We start from the raw sequence: 19,192 nt of genomic DNA on the forward strand, positions 1-19,192 counted from the left end.
GGGGTTAGACCCCAATAGATCAGCTTAGATATGTTATCTACTCAAATCACAATAAAAAAGACGCTCTACCCCAGCTCAAAGCAGGAAGAAAACTGGGCTTCAACACTAATCAAAGCCTAATTGAAAATCCCATAAAACCATAATGTTGACCAACCATTGACTGCAAAATGCGCCAGCGGAAAGAGATTCATCTGTGAGCATTTAGGGGAAGTGAGTCAGAAGAGCAAGAGTTGTCTTCAGCTGGGTTCTTGGCAGAGAATTCCTCGAGCAGCTGCTAGGTGCACCCCACCCTCTCGGTGGCCAGCCCCACAGCAGATGTGATGCCCCACGCTGCTATGGATGGCAGCAATCTCTGTCTGTCGGTCCCAAGAGCATCTCAATTTCACTTTGACCCTTAAAAGACCATATCCAGAGGTGTTCCATCAAGTCAGAGTTGTACAAATACTCCACAGTTCCCAACAAATGCAATGCACAATGCTCCTCCAGACCCCCACAAACCATGACTCCCCATGCCCCTGGAGGCTTCCACCCCAAGTATCACTATGTAAATGCAGGGATGCCTCCTCCCTAATGTCCACACCCACCTGGGCTGCCCCAGGCCAACACAAAGAATTCAGAATGTACACGGCACGCCCCCCCCCCACCCCAAGCCACAGCCAAGGGACCTCCTGGCCCCCAAAGACCCCAGACTCACCGCTGGAACAGTCGGGCCCTCCCCAGCCGGGCTCACAGTGGCAGGTGTCCGGGGAAACACAGCGGCCATGCACACACTCCTCCGTACACAGGGCTGCAGGGGGCCGGCAGAGAGGGAGGAAGCACAGGAACAGACAGTGAAAACCAACCATCTGGTCAAAGAGCATAAACCACTTTGTAATGATCTCCTGGGGCCCAGGACTGCTCAGAATGCATCACTGGCTTTGGGGAAAATCAAGCTACTCCTGACCCGCGTCATTTAATTAACTCTGAAATGGATCCAACAAGAGTGTGCTTCATCCCAGCCTCATTTCCTAAAAGGAAACCCAAGCCCAAGAAAGGGCAGCCTTAGCTTTTCAAGAACATTCTCTCCAAGATTTAACACTTGGAGACCCTCCACAAACCCCAGCCCTAAATCCACACTCCTGCTCTCTTTCCCACAAGCTCAGGAAGTGACCTGTCATGTCCATCTTTTGCTTTTCCCGGTTTCTTTCTACAAAGGCCCCGAAATTTATCAGGTTGCCTGCAAAGAACAGGTTCCTCTCCCGTTTCCCCCACCTTTCAGCTCTCCTCCCCAAATGCCCCTATTTTGGGGCTCTCAAATGTCAGCAAATCTGCAAAGTACACAAATGCTAAGGAAAAAGCAACAGCTAATTATAAGAAAGTAATTAAGAGAGACATCTACGATGATGATAATTGTAATTAGAAAGTGCCTGGCAATTTCTTATCACGCAGTCAAACGCTATAGCCTCCTGAGCCGGGAGGCAGCAGTGGCAAAGTTTCCATCTACTTCCTCCAGCTCCGAGAAGGCTTACTGGCAGCAGTTTGAGGAAGGGGGATTATTTCTCTCTTCCTCTGACATCTACACGTTCTCAAGGTCGTCCTCTACTCCTGAGAGATCTGCCCCACCATCTAATCCATCAGTGAAGGATTAGAGAAAACCCCCATTTTGCCACCCAGGCCAATTTTGTAAGCTCGGGAAATCAGCAACTACCATCGACCCTGTCAATTTCTTAGACAGGATCTAGATGAAGGGCTTTTTTCTGACAAGCAATGAGAGACCTTCTCTCCGCCTGGAACTGGCCTGGGTGGGGGGCAACAGGCGGCCCCCAGTCCTGAGTCCTGACGGACAACCACTGACCTCCAAACACCCACTCTACTCCCATGTCCACTGCCTGGTCTGAACACCCACCTAGAGGCCACGGTCAGGTTAGACAACAAAGTCCATTTTATGGTCGGTGTGATGCTGATGGTGAAGCCATTGCCTTGGCTTTGCCCAAGCCCCCATGCAAAGGCACCCAGAAGAGCCATGTCAGATGCCCGACTGACTGGTCAGTGGTCTGCAGTCAGCCTGCCCTCTCCAGGCCTCGCTGTGGTATATCAGGGGAGGGCCCCAGCACCCATGTCCTTCGCATTTGGGCAGGTGGCTCTCAGGGAAGGTTCTGGTCTGTGAAGTTTTCCACCGCCCCGGAGCTTCGGGGAGTGGCAGGGGGCCCACCAGCTAACCCAGTTCTCGCTGGGGAACTGGGTTGGCCCCTGGCTCCGGCGACCAGCTCCACTTAGAGCCGCAGTGAGCTGCTCACCCAGCTGCTGGCAAGACCTCGTCTGACCATGCCTGCTTTCCCGGCTCTTTCTGCTCTGCTGGACGTTCTAAACAAACTCAAACGGGTGAGTGTGCCCAGAACACACCGGACACGAGATGTCCATCCCCAGGCTCCCCGTCAGAGGCCAGCACCTCAGCCCAGCCAGCTCCAAGCCCTGGCCTCAGCTGCTTCTTTCCCCCATCTGCACCCCCATAGGCTGAGGTCCCCGCATGGTTTACTGCTGGGTCCCTCCCATCAGCTTGTCAGATTAGCTCAAGACACCTCCGCTGCTTTCTCACAGCACACCTTGATCCCCGGGGGCTCTGCTGGGGGCCAGTGAGAGCAGACAGTGAACAATGAACCTGCCAACTATCAGGGCTGGAAGAGACCTCAGAGAAAATCATGTCCAACCCCTTCATTTTATGCACGGAGAAACGGAGGCCCAAGTGTTTGTGAGCTCGTGGACAGAGTGTGGTCTCCTTGGCCTGGAGGGAAGGAGCTTGGGGATGAGCTTCCTGAAGGTAAAGGGAGGGAAGAGGTGCCCAAGACCACGGACCTTCAGCTCTCACCCACCTGGATGCCTTCCCAGCCCCGATGGCTAGGGGAGCCAGCCCAGAAGGACAGCGAGTGGGTGACCCCCAGGAGGGTGAGAGCTGAAGGCAGAAGCCAGAGAAGCTGCTTCAACTCACTGGGCGCCCTGCAGGGGGGCTGGGCAGGGGGCTCAGAACAGCTCAAGGGAGGAAGGATGAAGTACCCTGCCAACCATCGCCTCTCCCTGGCCCTTCTCACCCTAGGGACCTGACCACAGGCCTATCTCCTGCGCCCTCTCCCTAGCTGGAAGGGCAGGGCCTTCGGGTGCTCTGGGCAAGCTCCACACCACCTTTTCCCTTGGTCTCTGCCCCAAACCCCAGGGGTCCCCTAGGACAATCTGTCGAGCACCTCCCCCCAGCTCAGCCCTGTATCCAGCATGCTGGCTCCCAGTGACCTGATGTGCGGAGATGAGCCATCCCACAAAACCTGGGCCTAGCTCCAGGGATGTTGTTGCTGTCCCCGTGGTCCGTCCAGACCTCGTTATCCCCTTCCCCTCCTCATCACCCTGGGATTATGCCTGGGTGCTTTGCTTGTCAAAACCTCAATCCATTCATATTTCATAGGTGTTGCTTAGACAGTGTTGTTTGAAGCATGAAATACTGATAGCAAATATCTGAGGCTCAGATGGCCAGATGTGGCAACTGGGCCACCATGTGCTTATGGACCTGGTGGGGAGGGGATAGGACACAGGTGCCGTGAGGAAAGTCTCCTGAGGAGGAATGGAGGGGAGACCCAAGCTCCTCCCTGGGGCTGGGGTTCCTGACTCCTACCCCAGACCCTGCACTAGCCCAGAGGTGGGCAGCCCCTCTGCAGAGGGCTGGGGTATACGGGACCCCTGAGTTCTTTCTGACCCCAGCCCCCCATGCCAGCCGACCCCCCAGGAAGGGCTGAATTAGGGTTCTGCCACCCTGGCCTCCCTTTTCTCCGGCTCCTGTAATTCCCAACAGGGGCATTTCGTTGAGCCCTCTTCCCACTGCTGTCCCCCCAACTGCTGTTGGGGACATGCCCGCAGTGTGACTGAGGGCCAGCCACCTCCCTTCTCCCCGCCCCACTGAGCAATTTGAACCTCTGCTCTCTCAGCTTCCCACCACCTACCCTCCTGCCCCAGTCCTGCTCCCAACATCCGGGTGCCGGAGGTATCTTTAGTGAGAAGCAGCACAGCAAAGACTACACCAGAAAGCCGGGTCTGGACCCAGAGATGCCACTTAGTAGCTCTAGACCTCGGGCAAATTCACACCATCTCCATGTCAGTCCCCATCTGTTCAGTGGGGGGGGGACAGTGACAGGACGGGCCTCAGGCTGTGTGTGAGGATTATAGGAGTTGACAAAGCACCCAGAGCAGTGCCTGGGGTCTAGTAAGTACTGTGTGAGTCTTGCTATTGCTATTTAGTAGGGTATTCTCGGACTTGAGGCGAGGGCCTCCGCACACTAGCTGTCTCCATCTCTCCTTCACTGAGGCCCTACACACATGGATACATGGGGAGGTCTGTAGGGATCTGCAGATAAACCCTGGTCGGGGATGGTATGCTGGAGGGTGGCCCCGTCTCCAGCCCTGCGGGGGAGGCCAGGGTGGGAGACAATGTGATAACCTGAGTCTAAATTCCGTATGTGTCGATGACAATTACAGGACAATAAGCAAATTATCTAACCTCTTGTGCCTCAGTTTCTTCATCTGTAAAATGGGGACAATAATAGTACTTAACTCATGTGTTGTTGCAAAGATTTAATGAAATACATGTAAAATGCTAAGGCCGGGGCGCCTGGGTGGCTCAGTTGGTTAAGCGGCTGCCTTCGGCTCAGGTCATGATCCCGGGGTCCTGGAATCGAGCCCCGCGTCGGGCTCCCTGCTCAGTGGGGAGTCGGCTTCTCCCTCTCCCTCTGCCTGCCTCTCTGCCTACTTGTGCTCTCTCTCTGTCAAATAAATAAATAAAATCTTTAAAAAAAAAAAAAATGCTAAGGCCAGTGCCTAGCATACAATACGTACTCAGTAAGCATGAGCTGCCCTGATTATCTACATGCACACACATACTCATACACACATACACATGCGTGCCCCATGCGGTCTGGACTTGATGTCTAAGCCAGCTGACGGCTGCTACCACGTATCACTGCTTCCTGTACATTACCATTTTCTGAACACCTACTACGTGCCAGGCCTCGGAACTTCCAACACGTGCTGTCTCCACTTCTGTCACAGGCCATCCCAGTACACCTTGACGGAGTTAGCAACATCAGCACCTGTCTCTCCTTTGTGAATCTCTGGAGTTTGGGAGGACAGAGGCCACTTCCTACTCACCCTTTTTAAGCTCTCATGCTGCCTGAAACAAAGCAGCTGTCTCAGTGTTGGTGGATCCCAAGGAGAGAGTCATCTGCTCCAGGAGAGAGACCCCGGAGCACATGCAGGGAGGGCCTGGCTATCTCCCCCGAGCTCGGCTTCAGAGCTCAGTCACAGAGAAGTCACCAGATCTCGGGGCCCTGCGCATTGGCTCAGGCGGTTTCTGGCCATGGGGGACCGGGGTGGCTGGGGATCTTGAGCAATGGCGCTGTGGGGTTTCAGAACAAGCCCAGCTACAGGTGGGAGGAGATCTGGGTTGGCGACCACCCGCATCCATCTCAAAGGTGTCAAGCATCCCACTTTCCTCTCCAGGCCCTGCAACTTCACCTACAAATCGAGACCAGACCAGATGAGATCTGCAAAGTCCCATTCAGCTAAGAATCATCAGGAGCTACCATCCTGCCCAGCCCTACCCCCTCCAGGAAATGCCTGCATCACTGCCGTTGCCCTAGTCCCACTTCATGGCCCCCCCAGGAGCCCCCCCCCCCCATGGCCTAGTAAACCTGTACTCTTGACATCACGGGACCCTGGTCTCTGTCCTCCATTCCTCTGGAAATGGCACTGGATTAGGAGGCAAGGAGACCTGAGTGGGAGTTCGGGCTCCATGCGACCTGCCATAGGACCCCAGGCAGGTGGCTTCCTCTCTCCGGCACTGTAACACATCACCCTTAAAGCTCCTTCTACTGCAGACACCCCCAGATACTTCCAGGGCCACTCTGGCTCCACCATGTCACCTTGCAGCAGATGGAAGCTCAGAATGCTTCCGCTAGGCTCCCTGGCCCTGGGTCACCTGAGTCACCAAGGCCAGGGGTAGCCTCCATCACCCAGTTCCACCAAGAACCTAGGACGGCTTCAGCCACCCAGTGTGCACATCTATGGAGGTAAAATATATTCCCGCCAGAGGCCCCTTATGTACACGAGGCTCCCCCTGACTGGCCCAGAGCCCTCTCCTTCCACTGGATCCCATGACACACTGTATGTGTGGGAGGGGGCCCAGTTGATGGTACACAGCACACTTGGCCTCCTGCCACCTCCCCCTTTAGCTCGAGCTTGTTTGGTCTCCCCAGCTAGAATGTGAGCTCCTTGAGACTAAATCCAGAGTCTTAAATATCCCCGGATCTCCCCATGGGCCATACCTTACAGATTCTCCATGTGTGGCTGGTGGTGACTCTTCTGAGTGTCTGTCCTTTCCAAGGGACATTAACAAGCCAGGAGAAAAGGCTCGGGATGTAGAGGGTGTGGACATGTGACCCGTGAGGGTCAAGGAGGCTGGGACTTGTGGGGGAGCTGTCTAGCCCAGAGAAGGAAGTATTGGACGGGAGGCAGATCACAACCAGCTGGACAGTGGGAGCCATTCGGTCCTAGGGGGCAGATTGCCTCCCAACCCAAGGCAAGACTTCCTAACACCTGAATGGGTTCAGCAGTTCAGAGGGCTGTTTCCATAGGGAGGGAGCAACCTATCGCTGGGAACACTCAAGCCAAGCACAGAGAACCTACAGATGCCCGAGGGGAGGGGTCGGCAGGCAAACTGGCTCTTGGGCCAAATCCCACCAGCTGCCTTTTCTGTGAATAAAGGTCTGCTGGAGCAGAGCCATGCCCATTCATGTACATATTACCAGGGCTGATTTCGCACGACGAGGACAGAGTGGAGCCGTGGCCACGGGGATGGATGGTCAGCAAAACCTAAAATATTTACTCTCTAATAGTTTATGAGGGGAGGGGGCCCTTCTGCTCTAGAGGGTTCCTGGTCTGGTGGGAAATCAGACTATGGGACTTTAAAGGTCCTTTCTCCCCTTCTATTCTTCTATCACTTACTCACACCCAGGTATGATCCGATGGTGAAACACCCATTGATGCCCAGCCTCCTTTCTAAAGCAGTACTCCGCATCCACTCCAAGCCACGAGGGGCCGTCAAGCTGGGACGCATAAACTTCAGCAGCCACAGACACTCAGCTGGCCCTTTATTTGAGTCTTTCTGTCTTCCCGGGGCTGGGGACGAGGACTATGGAGGATTTAGTGACCCTCTCCTGTGGCAGCTGGTGGTCTTGCTCAGGTAGACACCAGTCACGGTGGTGGGAAAAAGCCAAGTGATGAGTCCTTTCTCTTTGCTGGGCACTGAATTCCCATTGGCCACCCCCCCTTCATCCTTGAGGCGGGCATGATTACTATCCCATTTACAGTTGGGAATCAACCACAGGGAGGCCTACATAACTTGTGTAAATTCCCAGAGCTGCTGTGCAAAATCAGTATTTCTCAACCTTGTTTTCACAATCAACCCCTTCTCCTCTGGGAACCACTTTAGACATTTTTTTTTCTTAATCACTCTCTCTCATGAAATTTTGATACCACAGATATACATTCAGTACCTACACAGATATACAGTGTATTTGAGCTTCCCGTATAAACAGACTGAGAACCAATCTCCCCCCACCCCACCCCACCCCCCCGCCGCAAGAATAGAGAGTTGCCATCTGCCCCTCTGGATCATTCTCTGCCCTTCTGTGCCCCGAGAAGCAGACCTCCGTGGACTGCATTAATGGGCTTCCTTACCCTCTGGCTTCTGGATGGGTTTGGCCAATGGGAAATACCAGCGGGAGATGGGAGGGCAAGGGGTTGGCAGTGGTGGTGGTCTTCTCCCCTACAGCTCAAGGTCAGGGGGCAGGCTGGGGGGGCGGGGAGCTTCTTGCAGCCCAAGTGTGGAATGGGCCTCCTCGGTTGCTAGCCCTAAATGCACTACCATTTCCTATTGGTTTCCTTATCCCTTCCCATGCCTTTATAAATACAGATCCCTCCCCCCATCTGAAAGTAGAGCGTTCCTAGGAAAACTCTGTGACCACAACGGCATAAAGCGAAAAGGCAATTACCATTAATTTATAGGAAAAAATTCTGACCCAAAAAATCACCTCTTAGGCTTTTCTGATACCTTATGCCACCTCTCGCTAACAGATGCACAAAATGAAATTGAGATAAAGCACAGATGCTCAGACACAATTCAGAGCTATGCAGGCTTGCTGCTGAGATGCTAAATGTAGTTCCCGGGGAAGGAGCTTGGGGCACCACTCTGACTCCTCCGGGTGCGTGCTGACTTCATAACCACTTGCTGCAAAACCAACGCTGAGCACTATTTTCACTTCCACCTTTTTTCATAAAAGTAAAAATCCTCTTTGGATTTCTTTCTGTTAGCAAAACCAGGTACTAACGTAAAAGTCTTCTGTTAAAGCAAAATGGCATAAGGCGAACTTTTGATAAGTGGAGGGTGCCTGTAATCATTCTATTAAACTCTCCTCGGTGAACACACCATCTGTTTCTCGCCAGGACCCTAACAGACCCAGCAGCCGAGCCAAGGCTTGAGCCCACATCTTCGTGATGCTAACAGGCTCTTCCCCACATGCTCCACCACCACCTGGACCCCCAGTTGAGAGAAGTAAGTTCCAGCACCAGATAGGTCACAGATTTGCCAAGTCCCCTCCCTCCTCTGGGTCTCAGTTTCTCCGTCGGTGAAATGAAGCGGTTGAAGGACATGATCCAAATGTTCCTTCCAGCTCTGGGAGTCTAGGGCTCCACTGTAGCAGCCACTGGCTTCTGGGCTTACTGATTTATACCAAGTTTGAGAAGAATCCATTCCACAGACGCAGGCACAGAGCATGCCATGGAACAAATGTATCCTGAGATACCGATGCAAGGCTGGAGCATCAGTCCTGGGCCGGGAATGAGCCCCGATAAGCAGCCCAAGACCCAGCACAGGCATCTTGGCATCAAGCAAAGAGGTCTGGGTCAGACTTGAGGTCTCCTCTGCAAACAGACCGCCGAGACAACACTGGCCCTCCTCGACCAAGGCACCCCGTCCGCCATCCCTCGGTCATGGTGAGCCCTCTGAATCAATTCTCACTCCTATTAGCATTCCACCCAAGACGACCCATAAATCCCTGAGGCGTTCGTGGTAATATATTTTGCCTGGAGGTTCTGAAATGGTCTGACTAGTTAATGGAACTATAAAAATTACTTACATGAAAAGGTCAAGATAAATAAAGACAACTTCCATGTTCCCCGGCCAACCAGGCTGATCCCCAGCTAGGACGAAAGAAGCAGGGAGCCAGGGAAAGGAGGCGGTGGCCTCCCAGAATTCTGCAGCACATGGCTTCTGGAGCTTCCCCCCAACCCAGTGTCCCTGGTGCCCCCAGGTACATTGATCAGTCCTCCATTAGCATTCTTGGCAGGAACCACAGATCGGGCTTTCATCTGATTCTGCTTGGAAATAAAACGACCTACATCCAAGTAGGCCCAAGTGCCAATTCCAGAGTGACACACTTAGCGTGAGTGATTCTGCCACACCCAAGGTCACATGGCATGTGGCAGGGGGCTGGTACAGGAGCCCACGTCGAGGAGTCACCAAACAATTCATCAGATGTGTATTACTCATTCCTTTATAACTACCAGCCCCGAGTCCCCTGCATGGCCAGGAAGAGTCAAAACACCTGGCCCTCCCTCTCAGCACATCTAGAGCTGGCTTTGAATTGCTGTGGTCACATCTGGCTCCAAGACATAGTCAATCAGAACAAAAGAAAGGAAGCATTTCACCTGCAGGGCTGGTAAGATGGAAGGACACTGGGAGCCAGGAGCTCTTCTTGTCTGGAGCCTATAGGCCTGCAGGTCCCCCTTCTCCCCTCTGGTGAAGGAGAGGGGGTGGGGGGGGGATGGGCACCAGGAAGGCTCACACGGGACTTGGACAGGTAACCAGGGGTTTGCTGCTCCCACCCAATCTGCCAAGCTGGCCCATGGCCACTCATCTTAATTTGGTGGTGCCTTTGCTGAATTTTATTCTTTGACAGCTAAAAGCCCGGATCCCTGTTCTGCTACTTATTAGCTGCATGTCCATAAGCAACACGACTTGTCCTCAGTTTCCCCATCTATAAAATGGCTGTGGGCTTAGACAGTTATTGCAAAGAATAAAAGAGTTGATTCATGCAAAGCACCTACAGCCAGAGGTCAGTTATAAGTGCTGCTGGTTGTTTTTGTTCTTTATGCTATTGTAATTAATAGTCCTTTTCCTAGGACTGCCTAGGGGAGCTGGGATACCATGGCCCCAAAGCATTCTTAGGTTCATTTCCAGCTCAAAGGATGAGAGAAAGGCCTATGTGAGACCTGAAGAGACTTTCTTGTTCACCGAGGCAGGGAGGGGGGATGCAGCACTGGGAAGCCTGGAAGCATGGACACTGGGGACAGGCAAGGAGGATCCACGGTCCAGGCTCAGCTCATTGGTGGATTATAATTGTAATTCCAGAGAAGAGAAGCCTGGAACAAAAGGAGGCCACAGTCTGGCTGCCAGGCCCTTTCTCTCCTAAAAGACTGTTGGTCATGCTTCCAGGGGGGAATGTGAACTTGGGTGGGGGTGGGCTACCTGCTGCCAGGTATCCTCCCTATTCCTGTGCCAACTCTGCCCATTCATGCAAATACCCACCCACACATGCACCCACTTGACAAGTGTTTAGCCAGTATGTGCTGTGTGCTGGGCCCCCTGGGCAAGGATTATGCAGAGGAGTCCAAAATGCAGAAATGCAGGCCTTGTCCCGCCCATGGGACTCCTCGGCACAGAATATTCCTCCTGCCTGCTCTTGACCCCTTGGGAGGCAGGGTGCCCTCTCGGAGAGTTGTGCACAGAAGGACTGCACTTGGATTCCCACAGGGGCCAAGACTGGGAGGAGAGCAGGGAATGGACTTGGGAGCCAGGATGTCTGGATTCAAGTCCTGGTTCGGCCACTTCCTAATTGGGACCTCAAGCAAGTTACTTTCGTTCTCTGGGCCTCAGTTTTCTCAACTTTAAAATGGGGACAATGGTCCTCTACCTTATAATTTGGTTGCAAAGTTAAACCGTCAATACAAGTAAACTGCTTAGAACACTGCCTGGCACATAGGGACCGAGCTATTATTTTTTTTTTTCAAGGTCCTCTATTCCATCCCCCTCCCTCTGAGCAGTCACTGGCTGCATTTATTAAGCACCTACTCTGTGCCAGACACTGTGCTAGGTGCTGGGAATACCATCAGCGAGTAGGCCACAGTCCCTGCTTTCACAGGGTGATGCTGGGAGAGGTAGCCAGCAGCTGAGTGCATGGGCAAGCAGGGAGGTGGATGGCTGAGTGTTGGGGGGGGGGCGGGTAGGCAAGCAAGTGGGTCAGCAAGCAAGGACACTGAAAGGTCTCTGGTGCTGGGGCGCTGGGGCAGTGCAGTCGGTTGAGCCTCTGACTCATGGTTTTGGCTCAGGTCATGATCTCAGGGTCGTGAGATGGAGCCTTGCATTGGGCTCCGTGCTCAGTGCAGAGCCTGCTTGTAACTCTCCCTCTCCCCCCCACAAAATCAATCAATCAATCCTAAAAAAATTTTTAAAAAATGAAAGGTCTCTGGGGCTGAAATCACAGCCAGTTCAGAGTACCGGGTGGGCACCAACAGAAGGGAGGCAATTCTGTATGTTGGCAGACTGGGGACAGGCTTCACAGGGAAGGGGATGCTTGACTTGACCTTCATTCCTAATGCATTTATAGAGCACCTACCATGTGCTGGGTACTGTATCGGCCTTCCCCTCTCCCACAGACCGTGAAATTTTGCGTCTGAGGGTTTTCGGCTAGAAGGAAACTTCCCTTACCTTCCTCCTTCCCACCTCTCACCTGCCCAGTCACAGCCCTCCCTCCTGCCCTCTTCTGTTTGGCACATGGAACTTCTGGCTGCGAATGAGCCTCAACTCCCCCTACCCTGGGCCTTCAGAGCCTGGAACTCCATCTGCAACCCAGCTCTCCAGCTCTCTTACCACTTCTGCTTACCCGTCACATTAACTTGGATGCCACTTCCTACAGGAAGCTTTCCCTGACTGCACTGCCCAACCCCCCACCTCCAGGCTGCATTGGTTCCCTCCCTGCTCCTAAGCATCTGGTTTGCCCCGTAAGGCACAGAACGGACTACTCTATGCCACTTATCTATCTCCCATAAACTCCACGAAGGCAAAGAATGGGCCTCTGTTGTTCATCCTTATGTTCCTCACCTAGCATGGTGCCTGGCCCATGGGAGGTGCTCAAAAAATAAATGTTGAATGAATATGTATCTGAATCTACAAAGGATCTCTCTCCTTTCCCTTCATGCTGAGCCCTACCTGTCTCTAATGTGGGCCACACCAGTCTGGTTGGGATGGAATACGTAACTCAGCTAAGAGACCAGGGCAATGCCAAGAAGTCCCAGATCATCTCATGGTGGCATGAAACGCTCTTTAGAAAAATTCCAGTGATTCTCTGGCTAACAGACAAGAACTGTTCAGCCAAACCCAACAAGAAGGATTTCAGTCTGCGGTTTGGGCCTCCCCCTTCTAGCCTGGAGCCCTGGGGTCCATCAATCATCAAACGCCATATGAGATCGCAGACTCCCCTAGGCATCTTTTTTGTATCTCTACCAATCACCCAAAGGTATTAGCCTGCCTCTCATGGCTTGCCTCAACATGGCTTAACTATTAATAATGGTTTATCAATTAAAATTGCCAACTTGTCAGGCTGTCCCTTGAGGGTTTCCACGTAGAGCAATCATGTCTAACTACTGGGCCTGACAAAAGCCCCAGTGTTGCAGTCAATTCCCTTGATCCATCCTGCAGGCCCCAGAGCTGCCACTGGGTGCTCCTGGTAGGCTCGGCCCTCCTCGCTTTGTAAAGGATTTTCCTGGCTGAGCTGTTCAAACCACCAATGCCGCATTCCTGCAAGGAGCAACAGCTTTTCAACTTGTTAATGATGTTGGAGCATACGGCCTGAGTCAGCAACCCCCAGCACACAACCCAAAAAAATCTTTTTCTGGGTCTCTTCTTTCCCATTTGACAGATGCCAGGCTTTCTCTAGAAAGACACATTCTGACTGATTGATTTTTTTTCTTTGGGAAATTGATCCTCATCACCTACAAGGAAAGAAAAACATGAAACTTGTCGAGTATTTTTTTTTTAATGCTTTGATTTAAAAACCAGTCCCCTGGTTCTGTCTTGCAACTTGCCTTTCCTGAAGGAGCTAGCTCCTTCTCATGGCCACACATGACAGAGGCCCAAAGGAGGGGGCACTGGGAAGCTGGGCAGATGGATGACAGAGAGACCCCAGGCAGAAGGATGTGATTAAGCACATGGGCTGAACATTAAGCACATGGATGGACAGACTTGGGGTCAAGTCCTGGTTCTTCCACTGAACTAGCTGTGTGGTCTTGAGTCAAGTGAAATGACCTAACATCGCAAAGCCTTGGGTTCTTTATCTGTGAAACTGGACCAACAGCACTGCCTAAATAAAGGGTGATGGGGGGTGGGGTGCTAGCTGAAATAACTGAGCGGTTGACAGAGCAGCTTTTAGCAAGAGCCCCATAAGTCTCAGCTCTTACTATCGTGATTGGTTTTAGAGGAGGCAGCCCACACAGGATGCCCGAATATGCTGAACTCAGGGACCTCAGCAGACACCCAGAACCACAGCGTCTCGGAGCAGAAGGGGCCAGGTCATTAGAGTTCCCACTTCTACCACCTCATCCAGAGCTTGGAGCCCCTCTCCCACATCCCGTGCCAAACTTCGACAGACATGCCTCTACAAGCAGGGAATGCAGTCACTCTGCCCCAAACTCATTCAATTGCATCCACACCCTCAAGTGAGAAAGGCTCTCTCCAACCTCTGGGCCTTTGCACGTGCTGTATTCCTTCCTGGAGCCACTCCTCGCCCTCCTCTTTGCCTGGCTAACTCATCTCTCAGGTCTCACCTTCAGTGGTGCCTACTTTAGGAAGTCAACCCTAGCCACCCTTGATAGATGAGGTGCTCCCGATATGTGCTCCCCTAGCACCTGCCCTTCTTCATCAAAGCACAGGTCACAGGTCCCTGTCTGGCTTGTTGACGGGTCTTCAGCACTGGCCCAGGAGCTTCTGAAAGCGAGTCCTCAGGGCCCAACATAGTACTGGCATGGAGCAGAAGCTTGATACACATCTGCTGAATCTACAAATGAATGAATCAGTGAAGCCCCTTCTGTTTATGAACAGCTCTGATCACTAGAAAGCTTTTTGCTTCACTGAGCTGAAATCTGCCTCCTCGGAGCTTGCCCAACTGCCGTCTTACCCTTTCCTGTCCCCCAACCTACGTCTCTCCTGATTCCACATAACAAGCCTTCGGGGAGCTTTTCTCTACTGGAACAGAAATGGAGTAATAGGACCCCACAGCTTCTGAGCAGCATGTGGCTGGGACCTAAGGCGCCTGCCCATGGAGAAGTGTCCTTCCTTCTGTCAAAGTTGGTCTTTTGTCCTGGTCTGCAGCCAGGCTGTGGTCACCGACCAGCACGATGAAGCCCACCCAAAGTATATGAGCACTGTCACTGCCCCACGCCCCCAGCAGCGAGCAGCCCGCAGTCCTACTGGGTTTAAACCTCATTTCTATTGAGAAGCTAAATCAGGAGCTACTTAGCACCACTGATTTAGGGCTTTAATCAAAATAATGCAAAGTGAATAGGAAAGGCAGCCGTGAAGGTCACTGTCAGCGGCTCCCCCCCACTGCACTCCTGCCTTCTCTGCCTGCCTCTTTGCCCAGCCTGAGGACCCCTAAATTTCCTTGCAGTCCCACAAAGGGGAGTTGGTGCTTTTATGAGGCAGTCCCCTTCACAATCATACCCCCTTACAGCCCAGGCTCTATTTGTTTCTCACTGGGCTGCTTAGGAATTTCCTGCCACCTCAGGACCTTAACACTTCTCTTCTCTAAAAAGACCCTGGCCTGAGAGTCTAGAGGCTTCTGCCTGTGCCCCAGCTCCTCTGTGATTAATTGGCCGTGGGGACCCCTTACAGCCTCTGCCTGAGCACCGCAGGTGGTGACAGGACGAGGCAGAGGCTCAGAGTCTGCGTCATCTGAGGTCCCGTGAGCGGGGAATTTGCAGTCCTCTCCTGCTCAGGTTCAGAGATGTTGATTTCTACACCCCCCCCACTCCCCCACCTCCACTGACCCAAACCATCCCTGACCTGGGGCCAAGCCCAGAGTGTTTCCTTACATTCCAAATAATGCTATTTGGACATTTAATGCTTCGGTAATTAAGGGGAAGTGTTATTTTTAAATTACTTTTTTTTTTTTTTAAAGATTTTATTTATTTATTTGAGACAGAGAGAATGAGAGAGAGAGAGAGAGCACATGAGAGGGGGGAGGGTCAGAGGGAGAAGCAGGCTCCCTGCCGAGCAGGGAGCCCGATGCAGGACTCGATCCAGGGACTCCAGGATCATGACCTGAGCCGAAGGCAGTCGCTTAACCAACTGAGCCACCCAGGCGCCCAATTACCTTTTTATTTTTAAAATCGCTATGGCCTGTCCCTACAGCTTCTCAGTGGCAAAACCAGGATTCAAGCAGAGGGCTCTGCAGGCCTGGACCTGGCACTCCTCTCCCCATGCTCCCATACGGCCTCCCGAGCAGACCTGAGCCTGTCAGGCAGTCAGGTAAAGGAACAATGCTGCCCGTGGGCTGGGTGAGCAGGGAACGCTTCCCAGAGGAGGAGAAAACGCCCCAGTTGGGTGGCATGAAGCACCTCACGTGGGCAGACTGAGATCTTGGACACCCAGCCCCGACCAGCCCTCTCTTCAGACTCCAGTGGCCAGGGCGTGGTCAGCAGCCTCTCGCTGCTCCAGGACAGAACCTGTCACCACTCTGGCCCTGGCGACTTGGGTGGAGGGAACAAACATCCCATGAGCCTCCCAGTCTCACTCTGCAGGATGCCCCTGCCCTTCGCCCTCCTCCTTATTCCCTGCCCTCTCCCCCTGCCCTGCCCTGCCCTGCAGCAGCCCTCAGCTACACAGAAAAACTGCTGAGAAGAGAACAGGCTGGGACTCTGTTCTCCCCTAAATATTTCGCTCATGGGCCTGTCTCTGCATCTTTGGGGGAAAGCATCACCTCAACATCCTTGCACCTGAGAAAATGACAAACATGAGGGTCATTTCCTGTAGCACTGTCCAGAAGAGCCAAAGCTTGGAAATAAACTAAATGTCCATCCACAAGCGAAGGGGCAAAGAAATGGCACACCCACACCGCGGAATACTGCGCAGCTGAAACAAAGGAACCAGACCACTCTTCCTGTACTGCGAACTTCCGCTAGAGCCAAAGGGAAAAAAGTAAAGGTAGAGCAGGGTTTAGAAGATGCTGCCTTTGGTGTAAAAATGAAAATGTGTTGGAAAAGACTGCACACGTCTATTTCCTCCTCGGTGCATAAAATAGCACTGGGAAGACGCACCAAAACTTGCCCCAGGAAGGACATGTGGGAGAAAGGCTTTAGAGCACATCCCCTTTCTAGTGGTTTTAAATATTGAACCAGATGAAGCTATTGTCTGTGCAGAAAATAAAGATCACTTAAACTGTAAAAAATAAGGCACGCCATGCAAAAGGCTTCTGTTAACATACAGAAGAATCCTCCAGGAGAGGAAACACAGCATCACATGTTCTAGTCCCAAGTGAGAGCGCCAGCCACCACCGCGGGGGGCCGGAGTGGGCGGGACTCAGGACTGATGATGAGTTTTGCGGAAGGTTAATTTGAGTCATGGGGCCAAGCACTGCGTGCAGGTCAGTTCTCTGGCTGACTTAGGGCCTGGAAGTCACCTCTCCAGCAATGACCGGGTCTCTGTCTCCCCCAGCCCTGACGACAGCAGGTTCCCCAGGGCCACTGCCGTGCACGGGAAGGGGTGAGCGGGCAGCAAGGGCTGCCGCCGGCCTCAACACAGCATCGTGAGACCCAATAAAATACAATCGCCCAGATTCCCGAGGTGGCGGTTACTCCTGTATCACGCAAAGAGAAGTATTGATTCTCTCAAATAAGACCCTGGTTCTCCCTCATTCCCACTTTTATCGGCCTAATCTGGTCAGATGCCTGCCTTCTGGTCCCCTCCTCGGTCCCTTCCTCTGTCCTCCTTCCTCTTTGTGTTCCCTCCTTCTCTCCCACCCCTCTCCCTATTCCCTCACCCTGCTGGCTCCACTTTCCTTCTTTGTTAACTCAGCAATTCACAGCCCTGCTTACAAGCTGCCTTCTTCCCTTCATCTCCAGGGATGGTCCCCTCATCCACACCCAGTCGCTCCGGCCCTTGGTGGGTGATGGGTTGGGGCAAAAGGAGAGAGGAGGAGGGGGAGGGCAGGGGCTGCAGCGTGGCGCAGCTGGTCCTGTCATTTCAGGTCAGAGCCCCGCACCCTAGAGGAACCTGCAGGAAGGAAGCTGATGGGCACCCCCACCCACCCACCCATTGGTCAGCATCAGCTCTTGAGAGGAAGCTGCATTCCAGCAGACTGCAGCATGCTGACAACGCATGAGCATCTTCTTTGAGTCCCTGTTCCCCTCCTTCTCTGTACCCCCCAGACTAGTGCAAACTCCCCCTTGGAATGCTGGACCGTCCTTTCCCTGCTGCTGCCCACCCACGTTTCTCCCTTTTCTTTAGGGTTCAGGCTATGCCCCCACTCTTGAGGTGTCCAGCGCCGAACCCCAGCTGTCAGGGAGGTGACATAGTCTACTTTGTATCACAGTTCTGGGGACCCCTGCCTCCTAATGATCTCAGACTCCTTCAAGGTTAGAACGGGTCTTCTCTATCTGTGCCCTGCTCTCTCCCCCAACCCCGACCCATTACCTAGCATAGTATTTACAGAGGAAAGCAATGTGGCAGGTATTGGCAGAAAGGAAGGAGGAAAGGCAGAAGGAAGAAACGGAAGAAAGATAAAACTGATTTCTGCCTCTGACTTTTCCAAGCATGTAGTAGTTACTCTTCATCTGGCACTTGAGCATTTCTAAAGCACATTTACATTCGCCATTCCATCTGCTTCCACGACTCCCCTAATTAGTTGGCAAGACAGGTCTGTTGTTATACTCACTTTACAGATGGGGAGGGCGAGGCTCAGAGACATGAAGGTACTTGCCCAAGGTCACCCACACCAGAAATGGCTGAGAGCCCCGATCTCCCAGCCCCATGCCCCCCGCCACTGTCACGGCCTCTCTCTTCACCTGTAGTGTTCCCTTGGCCCGTCCCCTGGAGTGCAGGCATGGTTAAATATCACCTCTCGTAGAGGGCTCATCTTGCAAGCTGAGCTATCAGCCGCTGGAGGGCAGAGACCCCTGCCTGATGCTCCTTCCAGTGCACAGACAAAGCCCAGAGCCTGGCATTGGACAGTGGCCCGGGGATGCTTGCTGGTCACTACAGCCATAAGGCAGGCCTTGCTCAAGGCCCAGTGGCAAGGAGCTGTGTTGGGAAGGGGGCCAGGAGCCCTGCCTCACATGGTGCCCGAGAACACACGCTTTGAGAAACCAGAAAGCCTAAAAAGGCAAGACACTTGTTTTCTCCTGGGGGCAGAAAAGTACAGGAAAAGTAACTATTCAGCCTTTAAACACATAAATAATGTTGCTTCTTCTACCCCCTGTCCCAGAGCACCCACGAACAGCAGGCACTCAACAAAACATTTTAACAAAACAACAAGAGACAAGATCAGGCCCAAAGTGGTGGTGCGTGGGTTGCCATGGAGTCGGACAAGCCTTCAGAAGGCCGTGGTCAAGGCCGAAGCCCACTTCCGTGGCTCCGTGGCTCCCTGCACACACGTGTGGACACACAGCCCCCAGCCCCTGCTCCGTGTTCCTCCAGGCCCGCCCGGAAGGAGACAGGTGAGTGCTTCTCTACGCCCCAATTTTCTCATCTGGAGAAGGAGGAAGATGACACCTTCCTTGTTGCAAAGTACACAGAATAGCAAGTGGTCTGCAGAAAATACAAGGTGTGGTAGAGTCGCTCAAGTGTGGGCCCTAGAGCTAGGCTTCCTGTGTTCAAATTTCCATTCTACCACTTACTAGCTAGTTACTAGGGCAACTCGCTTAACTGCTAGCTGCATTGTTTCCCTTCATGCCTGCAAGAACAAGCAGCTGGCAGGCCCTACAGGTAAGGGCGGCCTTGGCCTTGGCACAGGGAGAAACAAAGGGGGTGGAAGAGAGCCTGAGGGCAGGTGTCCGTTACCAGAGCAAC

General features: G+C 53.0%; 1 protein-coding gene across 2 annotated transcripts in view; it reads right to left on the reverse strand.

The window, feature by feature from the left end:
- MEGF11 (multiple EGF like domains 11) overlaps positions 1-19,192 on the reverse strand; it is a 327,464-nt gene that overhangs the window by 173,111 nt on the left and 135,161 nt on the right. For both annotated transcript variants that reach the window (XM_081831278.1, XM_081831277.1), the window contains one exon: positions 695-787. In XM_081831278.1, the coding sequence (XP_081687404.1) occupies positions 695-787 (93 nt within the window). The remainder of the gene's footprint in view (positions 1-694; positions 788-19,192) is intronic.

Source organism: Leptonychotes weddellii, chromosome 9 (assembly GCF_054177405.1).
Source record: "Leptonychotes weddellii isolate Sample4059 chromosome 9, ASM5417740v2, whole genome shotgun sequence".
In the NCBI taxonomy this organism is placed as follows: Eukaryota; Metazoa; Chordata; class Mammalia; order Carnivora; family Phocidae; genus Leptonychotes; species Leptonychotes weddellii.